Source organism: Manis javanica, chromosome 6 (assembly GCF_040802235.1).
Source record: "Manis javanica isolate MJ-LG chromosome 6, MJ_LKY, whole genome shotgun sequence".
Lineage (NCBI taxonomy): Eukaryota > Metazoa > Chordata > Mammalia > Pholidota > Manidae > Manis > Manis javanica.
The window spans coordinates 17,164,002-17,190,372 of NC_133161.1; the positions used below are offsets into that span (position 1 = coordinate 17,164,002).

At 36.3% G+C, this 26,371-nt stretch overlaps 1 protein-coding gene across 1 annotated transcript in view; it reads right to left on the reverse strand.

The window, feature by feature from the left end:
- Window positions 1-8,292: 8,292 nt before the first annotated feature.
- AGBL3 (AGBL carboxypeptidase 3) overlaps window positions 8,293-26,371 on the reverse strand; it is a 32,971-nt gene continuing 14,892 nt past the window's right edge. Inside the window, exons 2-4 of the mRNA XM_073238436.1 lie at window positions 13,567-13,679; window positions 12,761-12,827; window positions 8,293-12,568 (exon numbers count right to left, since the gene is read on the reverse strand). Of these exons, the coding sequence (XP_073094537.1) occupies window positions 12,479-12,568; window positions 12,761-12,827; window positions 13,567-13,679 (270 nt within the window). The 3' untranslated portion in view covers window positions 8,293-12,478. The remainder of the gene's footprint in view (window positions 12,569-12,760; window positions 12,828-13,566; window positions 13,680-26,371) is intronic.

The following is a 26,371-nucleotide window of genomic DNA, read 5'->3' on the forward strand; positions in this document are numbered from 1 at the left end:
ACCTTGTTTGTGCCCAGGAGGTGTGGAAGCCTAGGCTCCCCATGTGGTCCCCAGTGACACCAGGGAGAGTGGGTAATTACAGGCCAGTGGGGATGGAAGTTCTGGCTTGGTACTTGCCCTTCTTTGACACCACCTAGCAGGGATGTTGAGATGCTCCATAATGACCTCAAGAGTAGAAGTCTAGGCCCTCCAATCTGCCTCTGTTTATGTGGGTAGGAGTGGAGCCACAGTTTATCTATAGTGTTTGGCTGGAGCAGTGTGGTTTTTGTCTTAAAGTTTTCTGTTTGGTAGGCTGTCCTTTTCCTGATCCTTTAGTTACATAATGCAGGCTTTTGGCGGAGTTTCTTTTTTCTTTTTTCTTTTTTTAACCCTTGGTCTGAGTCCATTGGTGTTTCTAGATTCTAGGTTGCTGGCTTCCTCTGCTCCAAGTCAGAGATAAATAAGGCAAAAAGAAATCCCAGGCAAATCACCACCGTGTCATTCCTTGGCTCTTGAGGTCCCTAGATAGTCTGCCTTCTTTTTCCTGCCTTTCAAAGTTACCTTATATTTGTTTTATATGTTATGTCCAAGGTTTTTAGGTGTTTAAGTGAGAAGAATAGGGAAAATGTATCTATTTCTTCTTTCTGAAAGTGAAAAATGTCTCCAAGTACATTTTGATCTGGATAATCTTTCTCAAGAATTTTCATCATTATCAGGTGGAATGTCAGATGTGAGATTTATTCCTCATATCTGACCTCTAACCAGTGTTTGACCAGAAATAAATATAAAAGATATAAACCATCTTGCTAATATGATATTGATTAGTAATCCATCCAGACCTTACTCATTTTGGCTTATCAACAGAACAGACAATATAAGTTCCAGTCCTGTGGTTACATTCACATGCTATGTCCTTTACCATCCTGCCTGCTAGTTGTTACAGCACACTAGTAATTTCTCCCTAGTCTATGCTTGGATTGTGTCTAAAATGGTTTAGCAGAGTTGTGATCTTCTCATTTTTGCTTATTCTCACTTTACCCAGTAATCACTTACTATGTGGTAATAATGTATCAGTGTTTAGCCTGTCAAAGGATATATAAATCAGAAGAGGCAGCCATAAAGAAATAAGTAGCAAGAGCAAAAAATTTCAACTTGATAATGTTTAAATATTCAGTGAGTTCCTCTGTTAAGAACGGTCTTGTTTGCTGCTTCCGTACTTTTGTGTATTTCCATGTATATCTACAATAGATACTTCTGCGGAGTGTCTGCCCCAGGCACAATTTGCCCTTCTCTGGGGATTGCCTCTAGATCCGCAAGGGTCGACTTCTAGCAGCCTGTTTGTAGATGTCTATGTGACCTCTACCCACTGGCATGGTTGCCAATCAGATTATCTTTCCCTATCATTTAGAATTAGGAATGAGAGACAGTGAGTCTTGTATAGGGTGCAAATGTGTGAGTTTAGGGGTGTAAAAACTCTTCTATATATAGAGAAAAGTAGAGACTGAAGATGGATAAAAAGAGCCCTGGTTGCTTTTTCTTCCCCAGCTCCAGGCCTTTTCTGAAGTCTGGCTGAATGCCCTCTCCCACTTGTTTCTATGACAAGTCTTGTGTTTTCTTATTATAATACTTCCCCCCTACCCTACTTTAATGCTTTTTCATTAAGTTAGGTTGAATTGGCTTCTGTTACTTGTAATGAAAGAGTTCTTAATTAATACAACCTACTGTTTATCTACCACTTCAGGCTCAGTCTGTTCCATACTGAGTACATTTCTGCATTCAAAGTATACAAGTCATTATTCATGAAAATAATCATAAAAATCAAGCTATGTCCTAATTATCACCCAGACCCCTTGTTCCCTTGTTTATATCTAGATTCTCAACTTCTCAGCCTCTTTGCCTAGGTCTATTGTATTTTGTTATCATTTTCCTGAATTTTTAGTTTGCTGATATTATTATACTCAATCCCTTGTTTACCTGGACCTACACTACTTGTTTTTTCATATGAGCTGACCTATTAGATTTAATTTTTGTTAGGCACTGCCTCCCCCAGCAAGATATCTACCCCATCCCACTAGAAACTGCCATCAATTGCCTATTTTTGTAACTTTATTATTATATAAAGAGATGAGCACTAATAAAAATGTAGGAAAAAAGCCATAAAGAGGAATATCATCATCTGTCAATACTTTAACTCTTCAGAGATAATCGCTGTTGGGAATATGTGCTTCCAGTATTTTCTTGGTATAGTATGTGTTTGAGTGTGTATAATATGCACACACATTAAATATATATATAGTCTGTAAATGCAGCCGTACCAAATCAAACTGTTCTATAACTTGTATTTCATTTATATATTGTGAACATCATTCCATATTAATATATAGTTATAATATTTATGTAATATTTCCTTTTATGGATGTACCATAATTTAAGCAATCTTCTATTATTGAACACTTAGGTTCATTTCTTTTTCTTTTTCTTGAACATCCCTATAGAAGCTTTTTAGCCCTCATCTAGGCTTTTTCCCCTTGGAATCAGTTTCTGGAAGTAGAATTTCTTAGTCAAAATGGATGTATGATATTAAAGATTTTTCATTTATACTGTTGGATTGCCTTCCAGAAACTCTGTACTAGTTTATATTCCAACAATCAGTGAATGAATTCTCCCACTGAGAGGCAAAAATGAATAGTATTTCATTACTGTTTTAAGTTGAACTGTTAGGATTTAAGTGAGACTGAACATTTAAAAATGTTCATCAGCCACATTTTGTATGTGTGTGTATGTGTATTTGTGGTTCATAGCCTTTCCCAATTTCCTATCAAAATATTCACAATTTTGGCACTGATTTGTAGATGATCTGTAAATATTAAGCATATTGGTTCTCTGTTTTTCATTTATATCATAAAGAGAAGTGTCAGGGCATAGTGATAAAGGAATCTGGAGTCAGCATATCTCGTTGGGGTAGCAGTACTACTACCTATGGCTGGGTGACTTTGGACAAATTACTTAACCTCTTTGGACTTCAATTTCCTCATGTGTAGAATGTAAAATGTGTGTGTGTGTGTGTGTGTGTGTGTGTGTAAACATAGAACAATGTCTAGCACACAGAGAGTGCTTTATCAAAATTCGTTGATAATTTAGTATTATATTAATTATTTTCAGCTTGTCATTGTCTTTTTTTTATATGGGTTTCCTTTTGGTCTTGGTGATGATTCTATTTCTTTTATCTTTAAAACAAATCTTGTCTTATCCTTTCCGCATTTCTCTTAGTATCAATTAGCTGAAAAAACTCAAGTTATTTCTAATTCTGGTTGCCCCAGAATTATAGGTTTAAACATACCTGAGAAATTACAAGTCAGGCTGTGGTTATACTTTATTAATGCATTCTTTGGTCATAGATCCAAATTAATGAATGGGTTCATGTAAATAATTTAAAAAGGCCTAGTAACCTACTACCCTTCACATATCCAATGTTTTCTTATGGCTTTGGGCCTTTGTGCCTTTGTCAAATGTGGTGTAACTGCCACAATTTTAAGAGCCTCTGCTTGTTTCTTAGAATTAATAAGCCTTACTTCCTTATAAAATAATGTATTAAATAGCTAAGAATGAGAAAACTGTATTGACTTCCTGATGCTGGGTTTGTAAGTTGGTTCTTGGACTGAGTATCTGTTTTATCTGAGTGGTCTGAATGTTTTTAGTGCTTTCCATGATAGGGAGCAAATGCTGCAGTATTTCTTGAGTTTGAGCTATTCTTTAATCCCTGAAGATTATTTTATCATCATCTGTCCAGTTTACCCCAGTCTTCTTGCTTTGGAAAGATGTACATTCTTTCCTTTCCCTTTCTAAGTTGTGATGAAGATCTGGGGAGTAACCACAAAAATATGTATAGATACATGAACTGAATTGATTCATCATTACTTACTGAGCATTATGTGTCAAGAATCTATCTAAAAATCTTAACCATCTAAAGCTTATATTTTAATTACAGGGGCATAAAGTAAGCAAATAAGTAAAATATATGAAAATGATAAAGTCTGTGGGATAAAATAAAGTTAGGGAGGGGAACAGAGAATTCTTAGGGGAGGGGTTCATTTCTGTTTTTAAAAAGAAGTCCTCCTTGTAAAACTGACATATCAAAGGAGTTAGGCAATGAGTTAAGCAGGTATCAGACAAAAGAACTTTCTAGGCAAGGGGAATAGTGAATGCAAAGGCCCTGAGCTAGAAGCATGGGAGTGTTCAAGGAACGCCAAGATAGCACAAGTGGCTAATGTAGAATAAACTAAGGGGAAAGAGAGAAGAACTTGGACTCAATTCACACAGGGCCTCGCAGGCCATTGTAAGGACTGTGATCTTTACTGTGTGAAATGGGGAGCCACTGGAAGGCTTTGGGCAGAGCAGTGTCACGATCTGAGATTTGTTTTAACGGTATCATGCTGGTTGCTGAGTTGAGAATGGATTGAATAGCAGCAGCAAGGCTGGACAAGCAGGAAGATCTCTTGGAAGGCTACTGAACAGTCCAGAAGAGAAGATGGTAGCTCGGGCCAGGGTGGTGCCAGTGGCCAGAAAGAGAGAAGTACGTGTGTGGTAAGGGGAGAAGGTGGGGTAGATCCTGGGTATATTTTGGGATTTTCTAATGACGTAGATGTGGGATGAGAGAAGAGAGGAATCTGGTGGCTCCAATCCTTCTGATCTGGAGAAACAAAAATAAGGAGAAAACTATGGGCTGACCATATTAGAAATCCTTTTTTCTTAGATGATATGAAGGAATTATTAATTTTGTTAATTGCGATAATGCATTTAACAACATTTTAAAAAGGTGAATCAAACTGCTCTAAAAAGTGAAGTCTATTAAGAAAGTGTTTATTCTACTCCACACCCATTAATATGGCTACTATCAAAAAAAGAAAAATAACAAGTATTGGCAAGGATGTGGAGAAAGAACCCTTGCGCACAGTTGATGGCAATGAAAAATGGTGCAGCTGCTGTGGAGAAACAGTATGGCAGTTCCTCAAAAAACTGAAAATAGAACTACCATATTCCAGCAATTCCACTTCTGGGCATAATACACCCAAGAGAACTGAAAGCAAGTGTTGAAGAGTTATTTGTACATCCATGTTCAGAGCAGCAGCATTACTCACAATAGCCAAAAAGGTGGAAGCAGCCCAAGTGCCCATGGACGGATGACTAGATAAACAAAATGTGGCACATACGTACAATGGAATATCATTCAGCCTTAAAAAGGAAGGATATTCTGACACCTGTTACAACACAGATGAACCTGAGGACATTATGCTAAGGTAAATGAACTGGTCACAAAAAGATGAACACTGTGTTTGCCTTCCAAATATTTGATTCCATTTATGAGAAACCCAGAATAGCCAAAGTCCTGGAGATAGAAAGTAGGATAGTTGCCAGGAGTGGAGGGAGGGGAGAATGGGGAATGGCTGTTGAGTGGGCATGGAGTTTCAGCTTTGCAAGATGAAAGAGTCCTGGAGATTGTGTACATGACACTGTGAATGGCCTTACCACTCCTGGGCTGTACACTTAGAAATAGCTATGATGGTAAATTTTATGTCATGTGCATTTTAACAGTTTAAAAGAAAAACAATATACTTAGGAAGAGAGAGAGGGATAAAAAGGCAACCCTGAGTAAAGCCTGAAGGAAGACTGGTAGACATTTTAAAGCATGTGGCAGGATTACATAGTAATAATGCCTAAATAGGTGTGTGGATGGCATAACAAGGTAAATTACACTTAGAATAAAAGCAAGAGATATATTACGCTTTGTAAAAAAACCAATTATCTAACTAGAGATATACACTGAACTATAAGCAAAACAATATGATTTGCTGAATTTGCTTTAAATACTTTGGAGAAAAATCGTGGAAATATAGATGAAACTAAAATAACAGGATGCTGATAACTATATAGGGTGGGTGATGGCACCAGTGGGTTCATTATTTTTTTGTACTTTTGTTTATGTTTGAATTTTCCACAACACAACTTTTTAAAAAATAGCATTTTCTGTTACTAGAAGTGAATGCGGACTATATTTTGTTGAAAGTGAGAAAGATGGTAATGATTAGAATTACGTCACTGAGGAAATTGATGGACATGGGACCTAGAGCACCACTGATAGTTGGGAAAGTACATTTTTGGACTTTATTTGTTAAAATTTCAATATTGCTGCAAAGGGAGAGAATAGTATAAGGAACTCTCTTTAGACCCATCACTTAGCTTCAATAATTTGATTTCCCTTTGCTGATATGCTGATCAGTATTTAGGATCCATCAATGGCACCAGAAGAAATGGTTAGAGGTACCTAATATAAACAACACGTGCAAACAAAGCATGTTCCAAAGAGAGAGAAATGATGCCTGGAATGCCTACTTCTGGGTGCTGGCGGTCTGGCTACACGGAAGACCAGCCCCTGCAAGAGTACTTACTGTGTTTGGGGTACCAGATTTGAAGAAGAAATGACTTAGGTACAAAACTGTCAGGATTTATTATGCATTTACCCCTCCCCCATGCTCCCGAGTCGGTGGGAGCATCTCTGTATTCAGACTCTGTCTCACCGGTAGGTATGAACTCTTCCAGAACGGAAGAAGTCTGACTGGAACTCTCACTAATCTCTGACGGAATCCATCTCATTTCCTACTTGGTAAATTCAATAATGGGAAAGGACAGACTTCCTTCTCTAATAAGCTGAGTGACAATGAAGATAATGACATTTTAGAGGGAAATTTATTACCCTGAATGCAGATAACATAAAGAAAGGGGGCAGCACCAAAGAATAAGAAAAGATAGCTCCCTCAGAAATGATTTACTTGAGTAAAAAAAGAAAACTGTAGAATTTTTATTAGTATGTCATCAAGATTCCCCAGGACATATGTCTATAAGAAACTGTAATCAATGAGGGATGAGACTCTCAGTTCAGGAAAGACTGGATAAAGTTGAGAAACGCAGTTTTTAAATTAAGCACTGTGGTAGCAGCAGTGGGGAACACTGAAAAAGAAAAATTTTTTGCAGCAAAATTCCGTAAGTACTACCTGACTCCAGTCTCTCTCCTATTTTAAAATACACTTTAATTAGATTTGTACTTTATTCTACTCAAATTTCTCTGATCAAGATCCCCGATAAAACCTCCATGCTGTAAAATCCAATAGCAAGTCCATTTTGACCTGTCAGAAGCATTAGTCGTAGCTGGTTTTTCCCTCCGCTTCGATACACTTCCTCACTTGGCTTCCAGGATGGTACACTGGTTGGGTCTTCCTCCGACCCCACGGGGGGCGCTGCAGTCTTCTCTTGCTGGTTCTTATTCACCCATCAGTGTTGGAGTCCCAACACTGCTCCTTAACACCCCTTTCTATCCACACTCACGTACGAATCTCATCTAGCTTCCTGCCTGAAAATACCTTCTGTATACTGAGAATCCCCAAGTGTATCTCCAGTTCATATCTCTTCCCTGAACTCCAGACTCACATATCCAGCTCCCTCTTCAATACCGCCCCTTCAGTGTCTAAAAGGCATTTCAAAAGTAACATATCTAAACTGAATTGTGGCTCCACCCTCAGTCTTTGCCATCTGGCAGATGATAATTCAGCTAATTGCTCTGGCTCAAAACCCTGGAGTTTCAACAGTTGTAAATGCCTGTGAAACCATCTTCACAATCAAGATCTAGAGAAGACCACCCCTAAAAGGTTCCTTAGCTCCTTTACAAGCCATTCTTCCCTTCATCCCCTACTCCATTCCTTTTCACTCCAGGAAACCTTAATTTTTGTGTGTGTCTGTGTGTCTACAGATTAGCTTGCATTTCATATAAATGAGATTTCACGCCATTTACTTTTCTGCATCTGGCTTATCTTATTCAGCACAGTGATATGAGATGCAACCATGTTGGGTGTATCACTAGTTCATTACTTTTTTATTGTGGGGTATGAAGAGGGCATTGATAGCCAGGAGATATTGAGAATAAGGCAATTAAATAGATTTTTTTCAAGGCTATCTTCAACTGAAATAATATTCTTCTGTATTCAACTCATGTAGAGATTAAATTAGGGAAGTATTTTTTCAGTCATGAATAAAATGCTATCAATTCTCTCTGTTTACAAAAACAGTTCTCATAATCCAGATTTCATAGGATTTATTAATGATGATATAGTGAAAGCCACTTTTGTACTTATTAAAATCCTAAAAAAAAAAAAACCTTTTGTTGGTATCCTTGTCTTCTCAGTCCAACTGGGAGTTTGTTTGCTCACAGGACACTTCAAAGATGTCACTTTGAAACAGTTTCCATAGAAATCAGTGCTCTTGATTTGTTCCTGTGTTGACTTCTCACCGGTTTCTAAAAAATATCTTTGTTTGTCTTTGCTAAGTCTCTGAATAATACTTCGGGAGCTGAAAGAAACTGGGCATTCTGATCTCAGTGTCAACAGTGAGTGAACTGTCTAACCGAGAGTAATATAATGCCATGTTATATTTGTATATTACACCTCACAATATGCAAAGTATTCTTACAGATATAATCTCACTTGGTGCTCTCAGCAGTCCTATGATATAGGCAGGATGGCTAATGTTATTCCCATCTTACATCAGAGAGGGAATGTAAGGGAATCTTAGGAATCAGAGAGGTTAAGTTATTTGCTCAAGATCACATAGCTGGTAAGAGGGAAGGGCAAGTCTAGAATTCAGTCAGTATTTTTCTATTACTTCCTCTTACCTTGTTACATCACTTGATTTCTTTCCATTAACATGATAAATAATATATTTTTAAAAATTAAGTCTTAGTTAAGTTAATCAATTCTAGATCCAAGTACAGCTATGGCCAAAGATGGTTTCCTATCTAATTATCTAGGTTTATAGGGCAAGAGAGACTACATATTTCAACAGAACTCATTTTGTTGAGCAAAAAACAAGTTCTTAGAGTAGAGGTCAAGGCTGTTTCCTCTGTTGTACAAATTCAGTCTGTTCTCAAATACTTACCTATTCCACTATTTAGATGGTTGTTCATATTATTATTCCTAAGGATAGGAGAATTTGCCAAGGTAAGCTAGTGATACAATAATTACTGGTTCAGACAAAACTACAAAGTCTGAATTCTCTTTTTATTCCTTTTTCAGTTTTTAGGTACTAGTATTGTCCTTACATGACAATGCTTCAATAAGCTACTACAGATAATAAAACATTTGATATTCACTGTAAAGTTATAAATAATCATGCCAGAAATATTCCTTTTCAAAAGAGAAACTCAGATAATGCAATGATAAATGCACGGAAATAAATGTCTAACTGCAGATTTTAAGGCATCCATTGAGGATAGTTTGGGAAGACTGAGATCTCAGAACCCTTTAAAATGCATCATATGGGCACTGCATCGTGGAAAACTGACCTAGCTGCAGATACTATGCAGAATATAAGGAGATATCTGATTAGCAATTGTTATCAAAAAGTCACTTTAACCTGTTGCTTTAATTCAAAATCAAAATCTTTAAGATAGAGGAAAAGGACTAAGGTAGTCAGCTGAAAAATTCGTGTAGTTCCCTTACCTCAAATATCTTTTTAGAAGCCAAGAAGGGGCTCATCCCAGCATTTTTACTAAAAAACAGAATATACCATAACATTTCTGAACTTTAGATTTTTTGATTGACAAAACTTAATTTTTTACTTTCTTGACAATTAAGTCATGTATTTAATTAGCTAGCTTAATTGAATTTATCTTCAACTAATCTGCCATTGAATCTTCTCCTGCCAAATTAACCCCTTTGTCTTCCTAGAAGATGACAGACATGGTTCTCACTGTCTTTGCACTTCTAGAACTCTTGGCCTGGGAACAGATACCTCTAGATTGTTCCCAAATTTCACTCTCCCACTACTATAGAATCATACTTCCCTACTCCATTGATGTTGTGTTTGGTCTGTCGACTTGATTTAGCCAGTGGAATGGTGAACGAGGGCTTTGAATACACTCTACAGCTTGGCTTGCCCTCTTGAACTTTTGTGATTTGCCATGAGCAGAACGTGACCCGGCTGGCTGCTGGTCTTGGGGAAAAGAAGAACGGAACACACCTGAACACAATTCAGTCTAGAAATAAGTTCAACTTATTTCTATCCCTGAATAGCCCAGTAGAGAGACAGCCGATCTGCAGATGCATGACAAGAAGATAGGTATTTGACATCATTGCGATTTTGAGGATTTTGTTTTAGTGTAGTAAAATATGAAACAGAAATTGATACTTAGATGTAGGATGCTGTCCTAATAAAAACCTAAACTATGTGACAATCATTGGTTGTGACTGGGTAACAACAAGTAGTGTGGAAACTGTTACAGGAATCTAAAAAACAGTGATACAAGTTATGTAAAGGTGATACATTTAGTAAAACTGTCTTCCTTGGTGGTGTGAAAGACAGAAAATGTACCTAGTAGATTTGGGTCACTGGACAAAGAGATTCTGAGGCAGAATGTTGGAGTATGAGTTTGCTATTGCTAGCTTCATTCAACAAGGTGCTACAAGAAAGAAATCAGTTCCAAAATTATTTGGATGAAAGAATTGAGAGGGGAACAGAGCCCAGAATTCAAGAACTTGCAGGTTGGTTTCCACATAGCCTTAGGGCAAAGATCAAATCAGTATGGCTTTTGCATCTGTGGTAGACAGTCTCTAAGATGGCCTTTAATGATCCCCTTTTCCTAGTATTCTTGCCCTTCTATAAGCCTCTCCCCTTGAGGGTGGGCCCAACCTGGTGGCCTACCACTAATGATATATGGCAGAACTGATGGAATTCTGCGTCTGTTACTAGGCTGCAATGAGACTGTAGCTTCTATCTTGTGTGCACTCTCTTGGTTGCTCACTCTGGTGGGAGCCAGTTGCAAGCTGTGAGCTGTCCTATGGAGAAGCCCACATGGCAAGGAACTGAGGGAGACCTTCAGCCAATGACTAGCAACGAACTGAGGCTCTCAGCCCGAACAGTCTGTGAAGAACTGAATCTTGTCAACAACTTACAGAGAGCTTGAAAGTGCATCCTTTCTCTGTCTAGCCTTTACATGAGTCCACAGCTCAAACACCTGGTTTGCAGGCTTTTGAGAGACCTTAGAAGCACCTAGCTAAGCCACTCCTGGATTCCTGACTCACAAAAACTATGTGATAATAAATTTTTGTTGTCTTTAGCTGCTAAGATTTGGGGTAATTTATTACTCAGCACTAGAAAACTAATACAACATCTGTCTAAGTCTGTTTTGCGGCTGTAACAAAATACCACTGGGTTATTTTATAAGACTGGATGGCTTATAGATAACAAATTAATTTCTCATAGTTTTGGAGGCTGGAAGTTGAGGTCAGGGTGCCAGTATGGTCAGGTGAGGGCTCTCTTTTGGGCTTCAGACTTCTCGTTGTGTCCTCACGTAGCAGAAGGATATCTCTGGAACCTCTTTTATAAGTCACTGATTCCATTCAGAGGGCTCTGCTATCATGACCTAATCACCTCCCAAAGGCCCCACCTTCTAATACCATCATATTGGGCATTATAATTTCAATATATGAATTTTGGGGAGACAGAAATATTCAGAGCATAGCATTCTGGTCCTGGCCCTCCAGATTCATGCCCCTCTCACATTCATTCCGTCCCAATATTCTCAAAACTTAACTCATTTCAGTATCAACTCTGAAGTCCAAAGTCTCATCTCAATATTATTTAAATCAGATATGGGTGAAACCCTGAGGTAAAATTCCTCTTTACTATATTTACCATAAGCAGTCAGGAGGAATCAAGCAGCTTTTTCAGCACTTTGCTTAGAAATATCAGCTAAATACCCAATTCTACTGCTCACAGTTCTACCTTCCACAAAACACTCAACACAAAGAAAATTCAGCCAGGTTTTTTTTTTTTTTGCTATTTTACAGCAAGGATTGTGTTTTCTCTATTGTCCAATGTACATTCCTCATTTCTGTCTGAGACCTCATCAGAATCATCCTTAATATTCATATTTCTGCCAACATTCTATACAGAAGGTAGAAGCTCTCCTCTTTTCTTTCTGAGCTCTCACCAGAATCACCTTTAAAAGTCCCTTGATGGCAATATTGGCATTTTCTAACATGGACTTCAGAACTCTATCCATTACCCAGTTCCAAAGCCATTTCCACACTTAAGATGTTTATTACAGCAGTATCTAACAGAGTAGCAGGAGAATCTCTCTCTTTCTTCTCCTAATACCACCACGTTGGAGGTTAGGGTTCAACATAGGTATTTGGTGAGGGCATAAACATGCAGTACATAATACCACCTAAACTACCTCCTCTGTTCTAGTTTTCTCCTTAGGTACTAATCATCGTCTGATACATCTTATATTTTGCTTATTTATCTTTATTTTTTATATCTACCAATTACAATATAAGCAACAAAAGGGAAGGATTTTTGTCTCATTTTGTTCATTGCTTAGCCCTAGCACATAGCGGGAGTTCAACATATGGTTGTAAAGTAAATGAATAAGTGCATATTGGACTTGTAGTCAGGTGATGACTGTTGTGTCAACTTTCATTAACCAGTGGTGTGGATTTTGAGAAGGAATTGAATCTCGTTGGATCTTACCCGTTCTCATCTATAAAGTAAAGGTGTTAAAAAACCGTAAGGCTAGAAAATTCTGTGATTTAAAGGTATGCTACATAATCAGAAAATAATTATTGCTGTACAATAATTACACAACTGCAAACAATTTTTTTGTCTAATTGTTAGTCACAGTAAGAAGAGTACTTACTTATCATATTCATATCATGGGCATTTTCAGTCATACCTGAGAAGTTAACTTGAGAAGATAAGACTGAGAGTCACTGGATTCTGAACTGTCAGAGCCTTGGCTACTACAGAAAAAAAAATTATTTTAGTTTACAGAATGTTTTGGTGACATTTTAAATTTTCAATTGTTACTTTTATTTTATTATCTTATTGGATAGATAATATTTCTATGGTAAAAATCTAATTATAATAAGAAGAGTATTTACAAAGGTATATGTGTTTGGTAGTTCTTGGCTTCTTAGAGTACTGAAATGAAATGAAATGAAATGAAATTGGAACACATCAAATATAAAAAAAATCCATGAGTTCAAAATTACACTCTCCATCTACAAACAAATTTACTAGTCTCCATTGGAAGCTGCAAGAGCTAATGCTCAAAGTCTGAAAATTTGTAAATAAAGGTGAAGAATCAAACATTGGTTCTGCCTTTCCAAAGGAATTGTAACTAAAATTAGTAACTTACTTCTAACAGTATTCCTTAGCACTGAATTTTGATTTATTCACTAATAAATTTGAATTTATGTGGCATCTCTATAAATGGGTCAGGTCTCTTGGGTAATGACAGCATTAAAAACAATTTGAGTATGTTCTTCACACACAGTACATAGTAGGTGCCCAATTAATTACTTGAATAAATAAATGAAGTCTTGATGAGGTCCTGCCAAAGTAATGAGCATGGAGAAAATCTTCCTCCTCCTGTATTTGGAATTTTCAGTCGAGACTGACAATTATATCCTAGTATTATTATAAAGCGCATAGTAAAACAGGACAACAAATTATATTACTTCTGCCATCTTGACTTACCTTGACTCTGGATCCAATGCAATTTCTTTCAGAGAAGTATCTGACTCACCATGGACTTTTCCCAAGTTTATATGTTTTTCCATTTCTTCTAATTCTTTCAGACATTGATAATACTAGGAGGAAATGATAAATGGGTTAATTAAAAATTTATGTATAATTATATTTACAGATTATTTTAATTCATAAATTTATAACTTTTTATATATTTATAATTTTAATTATATATGCTTATATGTAATTATACAGATTAATATGTCTATACATTTATAATTTACAAATTAATTATAGATATATTTCCTAATCAAACAAATTGAATATTTATAGACACCTGGAATAATAGTTATTGGGATATCAAGTACAAAAAGCCTTGAACACTGTTAGGATATTAAAGGGAATAAACTGCCATAGGTCCATAGGCAGGTTATGTTATCTGATAGCCTGGAGTTTGATGCATTATCAAATAGACTTTGCTTACCTTGATTCGGTCTGGATCACAATAGTCTAAGAGCAAATCACAAAAATGATATCCCATTGACTCCAAGTCTTTAGTGTTGAAATGAGTGCCCTGTTTATTACCTAAAACATGAATAAGTTTATCTACCCTTGAGGATGAGTTAATCATTTTTCCATAGCCTAAGTATAAATAAAACTTCTGATATGATTCAATTCCAAATCCTTCTCTGGGATGGGTCATTTAACAGCTTACTGCTTTCCTTCATTCCCTCTCCACCACCTGGACCAAACCTGATTATTAGGGTGTTTATAACCGGTAGCCAAGAATTCTGTAACTTTCTTACTGAATTTTCTTCTGACCTAACAACATAGGCTAATACATACAGATTAGGCAGAAGAAAATTCAGTAAGAAAGGTATGGAATATTTGGTTACCATTATAAACACCCTAATAATCACTTATAGAGAAAAACTTGGGTAAGGATTTTAATGTTTTCATCATTATTAATAATGTCATATCAGTTTCAAGGTACTTTAAAAACTAGCCAGAAATGACATGTTTTGATTTCCAATACTTGGACTTGATGCATTTGCTAACAATGCGACAATCATCTCGATATGGAATATTATAAGGATATGCTAGATGGGACTAAAAGATTTCTTAAATGGATCTACAGAATACACTTTTATTTTTAGTTCAAGGAACCAAATATTTCCATTAAAATATAAATTGACAAAAAACAAAAACAAAACCACTAAACCCGCAGTATCTTTTGACTTGCAAATAGCAAATCTAGTAAAAACATTTTTATCCTGATATTTTAAGTATGAATATTGCTTTTTCTTGAAATCACTAGAGTCTGTAGGAACTCCTTCTAAGAAAAAAACCCCAAAAAACAAGCAATTAAAGATTAGCTCATGAAACAACCAATCAGGTACTCTATCTATATGCTAAAACTTTCCTTTTCTAAATGAAGGGAAATGATGACATGGAGATACATACAGTGGGAGTTTGTTTATTCAACCTAATTGTAGAATTAGTATCAATATATATCTAAGTGAAAGAAAATGCTCACTATCAAACTGTCCACACTATTAATCCTATATTAAAAAGGTCTTTTTAGTTTAAAAGGAAAGCCATAAATAAGAACATCTGGTCTTACCCAGAGGAGACCCACAAAAAGTGGCCTCCATGGTAAAACTGTTTCTGATACTCATTTTCCACATTACTACTCTTCCTTTGTTCTCTCTTTGCTCTTCTGAATATTAAATTTGCAAGCTGAGAAAGAAAACTGGAAAGAAACCAATGAGACCTGGCATTTTTCTGGTAACAATATCTTTCTTAAGAGGAAAGGAGGGTTGAAAATGAAAAAGTAGGCCAAAAGCATTCGTTCTTTCTAAAGCTTTAGGAAATGCTTTTATTTCCTGACCAATGGAAATAACTCATTTTTAGGATGACACATTTACATTTCTGAGAACTATAGATTTGAATTCTGGCAATAAAGTTTACTCTTATCTATATGTAATATATGCATTCAAAACCAATTGATTATTTCTTGGTACTGTTGAGATAGGATCTTATAATTTAAAAAAGTTATAGGGTGGGACTTAGACATATTTAGGAATGAAGATTTGTGTTGCAGATCTTCTGAAAATGCTTTATTTTCATATGAAAAATCATTTGAAAGCTGTCCTGAGAGACTATTATAACATGAGTGTCTACTAAGAGTTTTGCAATTTTATTTTTTAAATTAACATGTAAAATTGACTTTTTTGAGTTCCAGCCTAAAAGTTTTAACACATGGATAGATTTTAAAATTTTGTTATCATTAATCTACAGTTACATGAAGACACATGGATAGATTTTTGTAACCACTACAACAATCAGGATATAAAATAATTATATCACCTCTAAAAAACTCCCTTATGCCACCCATTTGCAGTCACAAGTATTTCACTTATTTTGGAGCTATGATAAATGATACTGTTTTTAATTCTGGTTTCTAATTGTTCATTGTGAGTATATAGAAATGCAGTTGGTTTTTGTGGGTTGACCTTGTATCCTATGACACTGCTAAACTCACTTATTCTAGGAGTTTTTTTGTGAATTGCTTTGGTCTTTCTATGAAGACAATCATAACATCTTCATTATGTCTTCCTTTCCAATCTGTCTGCCTTTTCTTTCTTTTTCTTGACTTATTGCACTTGTTAGAATCTCTAACATAAGACTGCATTTGTTAGAACCTCCAGTATAAGGCTGAATTGAGGTTTTAAGAGTAGATATCCTTGCCTCGTTCCTGACCTTATGAATAAAAACAGTCAGTCTTTATCATTAAGTATGGTGGTAGGACAATGTGCATTTTTTGTTCATATTTCGAATTATTGGTCACTAAACATTCCACAAAATTGATTTGTTATCAATTATGTAAACAAGTCAAAAACAGCTAAAATGAAAAAGCAGTTTACTGAATACTATTATCCATTCCTCTATTTCACATTGGCAACATTTAGTAAGAAGTCTTTAAAGGTGCTTACTTTATCAGGACAACTTTTACTCAGCATAAGTGGAAAGATTCGTTGCTGCAAATATAATGCTTTACATCTATCACTACCATTACAGCCGTACATGAAGATATTCTCTTTCTTACTATGGCCATGAAGGTCACAATATGAAATAACCTCTCGGTTTTCCATCAATCTACCAAGGAGGAAAAAAACAAGTTACTAAATTCTACCTCTGCATTTTTCTTCTATGGGTGTAATTATGGACTTATAAATCTAATATCCAAATAAATAGAATTTCTTATATTCTAGCTTTCAATTTATCAGCACTGAATATTATTTTTAATATACACTTTTTAAAACATCTGCAATAGTTTCCTATTAACTACATATAGAACATGAATGCCTTAGCTTTCTGTTATAAAGACAAAATCGACCTTACTCTCAAGACCTTCTCCAGCAGGGTCCCTCTGCTTTCTCATTTTGGTTTTCTGTTGTACAACAAAACAGCTCACTCCTATCAGACCATTAGCTTTCACATAGTTCTTTCTAATGGGAATACCTTCTTTCCTCATCTTTGTAAATGTTAACTACTGCTCCTCATCCCTCAAGACTGACCTCATGTCTCACTTAATTTCTAACTAGATTTTTCTTTTTTTGGACTTCTGTAGCACTTAATATAGGTACCACTTACTTGGCACTTACCTAGGAAAGTTTTCATATTTTTGATATTTAATCTTGTTAAAGACAGGGAATGCTTCAAATCATTTAGAACAGTGTTATTCACAAAAGTACCCCAGTATTCGTTCAAAATTGAGTGTCTGATGAGTTGGTGCTGAAACCAATATTTTGCCCTTTTTAATGTATTTTAGAAAAGTGGTACCAAAGTTTGAATTTATTTTTTTCTGGTTAATTTCTAATAAATAATATAAGGAAATTATTACACATTTATTAAAAGCACAGTCCTTAGCCAGTATAATTTAGACATTCAGTGAGTTTTAAAGCAATAAAAAAATAAGTCCCCCAAACTGACAAAAATACTAATAGAGAGGCTTTTGAAAGGTTAAAAAAAAGTTGTGATGTTAAGGTTATAGGATTATGAGAATTTTTGCCTATTTTTTTCTTTTTTCTTAAAAAATTTTTTATTACATTATTGATATACACTCTTATGAAGGTTTCACATGAAAAAATGTGGTTACTACATTTACCCATATTATCAAGTCCCCACCCATACCCCAATGCAGCCACTGTCCATCAGTGCAGCAAGATGCCACAGATTCAGTATTTGCCTTCTCTGTGCTACACTGTCTTCCCTGTGACCCCACCACCACACTATGTGTACTAAACATAATATCCCTCAGTTCCCATCTCCCTCCCTCCCGACCCGCCCTCCCACATGCCTCCCCTTTGGTAACCATTAGTCCCTTCTTGGAGTCTGTGAGTCTGCTGCTATTTTGTTCCTTCAGTTTTGCTTCGTGGTTATACTCTACAGATGAGGGAAATCATTTGGCACTTGTCTTTCTTTGCCTGGCTTATTTCACTCAGCATAATACCCTCCAGCCCCATTCATTTACTGCAAATGGTACGATTTGTTTATTTCTTATGGCTGAATAGTATTCCATTGTGTATATGGACATCATCTTTATCCATTCATCTACTGATGGACACTTTGGTTGCTTCTATATCTTGGCTATTGTAAACAGTGCTGTTATAAACATAGGAGTGCATTATGTCTTTTTGAATCTGAGAACTTGTGTTCTTTGGGTAAATTCCAAGGAGTGGGATTCCCGGGTCAAATGGTATTTCTATTTTTAGTTTTTTGAGGAACCTCCATATTGCTTCCCACAATGGTTGAACTAGCTTACATTCCCACCAGCAGTGTAGGACGGTTCCTCTTTCTCCACATCCTCACCAGCATTTGTTGTTCTTAGTCTTTTCAATGCTGGCCATCCTTACTGGTGTGAGGGGATATCTCATTGTGGTTTTTAATTTCCCTGATGATTAGTGATGTGGAGCATCTTTTCATGTGTCTGTTGGCCATATGAATTTCTTCTTTGGAGAATTGTCTCTTCATATCCTCTGCCCATTTTTTAATAGGGTTATTTGCTTTTTGGTTGTTGAGGCGTGGTTCTTTATATATTTTGGATGTTAACCCCTTGTTGGATATCTCATTTACAAATATATTCTCCCATACTGCAGGATGCCTTTTTGTTCTGTTGATGGTGTCCTTTGCCAAAGAGAAACTTTTTAGTTTGATGTAGTTCCATGTGTTCATTTTTTCTTTTGTTTCCCTTACTTGAGGAGATGCGTTCAGGAAGAAGTTGCTCATGCTTGCCTATTTTTTTCATACTGCCAAACTTTATAAAGCATTATTATATTACTTAAAAAACCCAAATTACATATGCCATTTTTATATCTGGAAGGATAAATACCAAAATGTTAACAATGGTATTTATAGTAATATGATATGTATTGCTTTTGTGACAAAAATATTAAAACCTAAAATCAAAACATTTGAAGCATATCTTCTATTAGAAATAATACTCCTTTAAACTATAGTGAAATGCCAAAATGAAGTCTGTTACATGTATTAAATTTTTTGCCCTTTTCTCATTTGGTACCCAATAAATTCTGTTAACTTAAGACTGACATAGAGCCACTAATGATCATTATAAATTTGTAGAAAAGTAACTCTATTGTAAAGCAAGAATATCAAATTAGGCCCTCAAATGTGAAATATGTTTTACATTTCTAAACCAACATTTCCTGTTTTAATGAATTTTGGGTTTCTTATAAGTGAGTCAAAAGAACTACTTCTAAGTAACTAATTCCCAAAGAAATTATTACTTCTGAAAGTGAAATAGGGTGTTAGGGCCTTTCATCTTATATTAATTTAAAACACTTGAGAAATAATTTGAATTTTCTTCTTAGCCGTAGGTTAAAATACTCTAGAGTCACATACTAAGTATCCTATACTAAAATCTACTTTCTCTTTTTCTCAAAATCTTTAACTATATTTAGTCTTGGCTATAGTTCCAGCTGCTCGCCTTTCCCCACACACGTGGCTGACTTCTTACTCCACTTACCTGCCTATGATTAATTGCATTAGCTTGCTTTCTTGCAAGAATTCTTTTCTTTCTTGGAAATGTCTATTCTTTCCTAAATAGATTTCTGCCTTAACCTTCTTACAAGGCAATCTGAGAAATGAGACATTTTTAAAACTATTTTCCATAGAGACAAGCCAAGAGGCCTTGAACTGTAATTTATTTTGCATTGGGCCAGGATGCTTTATGTCAGAGCATTAAGGAGACATTATAGATACTCTAGTAGACATGCTATCAGCTCCCTTCTTGTTTTTTTTGTTTTTATTTTGGAATAATTTTAGATTTCATAAAATTTGAATAAATAGTAGAGTTTCCATATACTCCTCACTCAGTTTTCCTTAATTTTAATACATTACTTAACCAGGGTACATTGTAAAAAACTAAGAAACAATATTGGTACATTACTATTAACTAAACTCCCAGTCTTATTTGGATTTTTACAAATTTTCTCACTAATGTCTTTTTCTGTTGTAGAATCCAGTCCAGGACACCACACTGCATTTAGTCAGCTCTCTTTTTTAATATTTGTCATCCCCAGGAGAGTAAGGAAGTCATAGGTTACTCTTTTATCACTTAAACATTTCCCAAATAACTTCAGGCAGGCCTGGAGTCCACACTTGTCGGGGGTTATTAAACCAGTTTTGCTTCTTTTTGGGGGGATCTGTACTTCACTCACCAGGTGTTGATTCAGATACAGGTAACATAAAAAAAAAGTTGAGACTAAACTGAGATAATTTGGGCTATGCTAAGGGCTCGTAAAACCTGTCAGCTCCTCTGAGGAAGTGGAGGTACCCTTGAGGTCCCCAGCCTTAAAAGAGGGTTCTTATGCTTATGCTAGGGGCCCTAGTAACAAGGCTAGATAAGGCTGTAAGACTTTCTATAGTAGTACTTATTATTGTAAATATTTGAATGATCCCAACCAGTTTACAAAGAGTTTTACATCTGTATCTGATTCATAACAACATTTTTCCTTTTATGAAAAAATGAAATAATTGTCAATTTCTTTAGCAATCAAGGAAATGCTAGTTAAAACAGTGATATATCTCCTTTGTTTAAGCAGATTTGCAGAATTTTAAAAAGGAAAAAGAGTGATAGGAAGAAGTCCACAGACTAGTACTATGAATTTTCCTGAGTATGAGAATAGATATGTTTATCGATGCAAAGAAAAAGGCCTAGAATGATACACACCAAACTGAGAATAGTGGTTATCTCAAAAGATTTGTTTTAGGATGGTGGTGAAAAAGGCAAAATAAATAAATAAATAAATAAAGGACTTATCTTCAGTTTCAGATTGTGATAGATATGTGAATACTTAGAAAAAATAGTTTAGGGTGTATTTGGAAATAGAACTCTAAATGTATACATTTAAAAAAAATCAAGTATACATCAAGATGCCCACATACAGATATGTCTGAAAATAAATGACCTTATTAAGGAAATTCTTTATACAGGCATACTTTCATTTAAGTAAATACATACTTCAAAAACATTGTGTCCACTCTAAGTCGAGTCATTCTGTAAATGCATTAAGAGCTAGTTATTTAAAGAAATGCCAAGGTAAATTCTTATGGTAAGTGAAGTCTTTTATAAAGTAATAGCCATTTTTACTTAGCTTCATTAAAAATCGGTTTACCTTAAAACTTAAAAGTTTGACCTCCAAAAGATTCTTAAATATATTTCTCTGTTTCCAATAACAGAGTAATAAAGCCTTATATTATTTAACCTGACCTTTTTTATTTTCTGGTTTCATTTTATTTTTTTTGATCTACTTCAGGTCTTATCATAAAGAGAATAGGAGAATTATATGGATAACTTCAAACCTGTTAAAAGTGCACACTGGTGGATATCTTCACTTAGAAACTTCATGAAGGTATCCTCATCCTAAAACAAGAGAGTTCAAAAATATTTCTCTTTTAAAACTCAACAGTTTCCAAATCCAGAAACTTTTCACATCTATTTTCATACTTAGAATTGACACATCTCTTTAATCTTTAGTAAATGAAAAATTGCTATGGGCTACGGGTCTCAGGACACTTCAAATACCCTGAAACAAAGTTATCATCTTTCATAACTCTTCCTCTACAAGGTAAGGTCGTATCAATGATTGTAGGGAAGGAATGAAGTTTAAAGATTCTTGGTATAAACTTGGCAAAACAACTTAAATTAAGATTAAAATTAACAAAAAAATAAAGAGAAGAGAAAAGAAACACAGGAAGCCATAGATGTAAAGGATTATATGTCATTCAGGGGAGTTTATTTTGGGACTTTAAGTTACACACATGATAATTTATACTTTACAAAAATGTGAAGGAAATCTCTTAAGAATATGTACTGGAACCAGATAAAATATTTTGAAATACTGAATTTTTATTTTCCCCCCTTTTGCTTCCTCCAAAACCCTTCCTTTGTTAAATCAGAGCCACATTAAACCTCTCTTGGTGATATGCAGTGGGTTTGGAACATAGGAGGTTGCAGCATTATGATATGTATTGTGATGAAACCATGAATTACAAAAATAAAACCTAATAATGATTTAATCAACACACTTTCATAAAACTCAGAAGAATCTTAGCCAAAATATTTTCTCAAAAAACATTATCAATAGGGAGGCAGAGCCAGGATGGCGGCGTGAGTAGAGCAGCAGAAATCTCCTCCCAAAAGCACATATATCTATGAACATATAACAAAGATAACTCTTCCTAAAATAGAGACCAGAGGACACAGGACAACATCCAGACCACATCCACACCTGCAGGAACCCAGCGCCTTGCAAAAGGGGTAAGATACAAGCCCCGGCCCGGTGGGTCCCAAGCGCCCCTCCCCCCAGCTCCTGGTGGGAGGAGAAGAGTCAGAGCGGAGAGGGAGAGGGAGCCCAGGACTGCTGAACACCCAGCCCCAGCCATCCGGAACAGAGCGCAGACACAGTGCATGCTCAGGGCCCTGGATACTAGGGAAACAGGGCAGCAAGACCGGAGAGCGGGTATCGGAGACTGGCACTGGAGAACAAAATGAACGCGAGTGACCACCTTTTTTTCTTTTGTTGTATTGTTTTGGCGAGTGCTTTTTGGAAGTCTTAAAGGGATAGGGACCCCAATACTAGGGAAACAGGGCAGCAAGTATGGTGAGCAGGTGCCCGAGGCTGGCGCTGGAGAATAAAGAAAAATGAGTGGCCATTTTTTTTGTGGTTGTTTTGTTTTGGCTGGTGCTTTATGGAAGTTTTAAAGGGGCAGGGTGGGACACTTAGTCCAGAGGTAGGGAATCCCAGGATCTCTGGGCACTCTAATCCCCTGGGCTGCAGGGAGCACGGAGGCCCTTTACAGAGATAAATAGCCTCCCGGCCGCTCCCCCTCCAACACAACTCCACCATTTTGGAGTAGCAGCCGGAGCCAGGTCATGGCCACAGAACAGCGGAGATAAACTCCATAGCAGCCCGGCAGGAAGCAGAAGCCCTGTCTACACGCAGCTACCCAGCACAAGCCACTAGAGGTCGCTATTCTCCCAGGAGATGAAGGCCACAAACCAACAAGAAGGAAAGTTCTTCCAGCCGTCACTAGTCCCAGCTCTGCAAACTATTCCTATCACAATGAAAAGACAAAATTACAGGCAAACCAAGATCACAGAGACACCAGAGAAGGAGACAGACCTAACCAGTCTTCCTGACAAAGAATTCAAAATAAAAATCATAAACATGCTGACAGAGATGCAGAGAAATACGCAAGAGAAATGGGATGAAGTCTGGAGGGAGATCACAGATGCCAGAAAGGAGATCACAGAAATGAAACAAACTCTGGAAGGATTTATAAGCAGAATGGATAAGATGCAAGAGGCCATTGATGGAATTGAAACCAGAGAACAGGAATGCATAGAAGCTGACATAGAGAGAGATAAAAGGATCTCCAGGAATGAAACAATATTAAGAGAACTGTGTGACCAATCCAAAAGGAACAATATCTGTATTATAGGGGTACCAGAAGAAGAAGAAGAGAGAGGAAAAGGGATGGAAAGTATCTTGGAAGAAATAATTGCTGAAAACTTCCCCAAACTGGGGGAGGAAATAGTCGAACAGACCACGGAAATACATAGAACCCCCAACAGAAAGGATCCAAGGAGGACAACAACAAGACACATAATAATTAAAATGGCAAAGATCAAGGACAAGGAAAGAGTTTTAAAGGCAGCTAGAGAGAAAAAGGTCACCTATAAAGGAAAACCCATCAGGCTAACATCAGACTTCTCGACAGAAACCCTACAGGCCAGAAGAGAATGGCATGATATATTTAATGCAATGAAACAGAAGGGCCTTGAACCAAGGATACTGTATCCAGCATGACTATCATTTAAATATGATGGTGGGATTAAACAATTCCCAGATAAGCAAAAGCTAAGAGAATTTGCTTCCCACAAACCACCTCTATAGTGCATCTTATAGGGACTGCTCTAGATGGGAGCACTCCTAAAAAGAGCACAGAACAAAACACCCAACATATGAAGAAGGGAGGAGGAGGAATAAGAAGGGAGAGAAATAAAGAATCATCAGAACGTGTTTATAATAGCTCAACAAGCGAGTTAAGTTAGACAGTAAGATAGTAAAGAAGCTAACCCTGAACCTTTGGTAACCACAAACTTAAAGCGTGCAATGGCAATAAGTTCATACCTCTCAATAATCACCCTAAATGTAAATGGACTGAGTGCACCAATCAAAAGACACAGAGTAATAGAATGGATGAAAAAGCAAGATCCATCCATATGCTGCTTTCAAGAGACTCACCTCAAACCCAAAGACATGCACAGACTTAAAGTCAAGGGATGGAAAAAGATATTTCATGCAAACCACAGAGAGAAGAAAGCAGGTGTTGCAATTCTGGTATCAGACAAAACAGACTTCAAAATAAAGAAAATAACAAAAGATAAAGAAGGACATTACATAATGATAAAGGGCTCAGTCCAACAAGAGGATATAACCATTATAAATATATATGCACCCAATACAGGAGCACCAACATACCTGAAACAAATACTAACAGAACTAAAGGAGGAAATATGCATTCATTCTAGGAGACTTCAACACACCACTCACTCCAAAGGACAGATCCACCAGACAGAAAATAAGTAAGGACACAGAGGCACTGAACAACACACTGGAACAGATGGACCTAATAGACATCTACAGAACTCTACATCCAAAAGCAACAGGATACACATTCTTTTCAAGTGCACATGGAACATTCTCCAGAATAGACCACATACTAGGCCACAAAAAGAGCCTCAGTAAATTCCAAAAGATTGAAATCCTACCAACCAACTTTTCAGACCACAAAGGCATAAAACTAGAAATAAACTGTACAAAGAAAGCAAAAAGGCTCACAAACACATGGAGGCTTAACAACATGCTCCTAAATAATCAATGGATCAATGACCAAATCAAAATGGAGATCCAGCAATATATGGAAACAAACGACAACAACAACACTAAGCCCCAACTACTGTGGGACACAGCAAAAGCAGTCTTAAGAGGAAAGTATATAGCAATCCAGGCATATTTAAAAAAGGAAGAACAATCCCAAATGAATGGTCTAATGTCACAATTACCAAAATTGGAAAAAGAAGAACAAATGAGGCCTAAGGTCAGCAGAAGGAGGGACATAATAAAGATCAGAGAAGAAATAAACAAAATTGAGAAGAATAAAACAATAACAAAAATCAATGAAACCAAGAGCTGGTTCTTTGAGAAAAATAAGCAAAATAGATAAGCCTCTCGCCAAACTTATTAAGAGAAAAAGAGAATCAACACAAATCAACAGTATCAGAAATGAGAATGGAAAAACCATGACAGACTCTACAGAAATACAAAGAATTATTAAAGACTACTATGAAAACCTATATGCCAACAAGCTGGAAAACCTAGAAGAAATGGACAACTTCCTAGAAAAATACAACCTTCCAAGACTGACCAAAGAAGAAATACAAAAGTTAAAACAATTACGAGCAAAGAAACTGAAATGGTAATCAAAAAGCTACCCAAGAACAAGGCACCCAGGCCGGATGGATTTACCTCAGAATTTTATCAGACACACAGAGAAGACATAATACCCATTCTCCTTAAAGTTTTCCAAAAAATAGAAGAGGAGGGAATACTCCCAAACTCATTCTATGAAGCCAACATCACCCTAATACCAAAACCAGGCAAAGACCCCACCAAAAAGAAAATTACAGACCAATATCCCTGATGAAGGTAGATGCAAAAATACTTAATAAAATATTAGCAAACTGAATTCAAAAGTACATCAAAAGGATCATACACCATGACCAAGTGGGATTCATCCCAGGGATGCAAGGATGGTACAACATTCAAAAATCCATCAACATCATCAACCACATCAACAAAAAGAAAGACAAAAACCACATGATCATCTCCATGGATGCTGAAAAAGCATTTGACAAAATTCAACATCCATTCATGATAAAAACTCTCAGCAAAATGGGTTTAGAGGGCAAGTTCCTCAACATAATGAAGGCCATATACCATAAACCCACAGCCAACATTATACGGAACAGTGAGAAGCTGAAAGCTTATCCTCTGAGATCGGGAACTAGACAGGGATGCCCACTCTCCCCACTGCTATTTAACATAGTACTGGAGGTCCTAGCCACTGCAATTAGACAAAACAAAGAAATACAAGGAATCCAGATTGGTAAAGAAGAAGTTAAACTGTCACTATTTGCAGATGACATGATATTGTACATAAA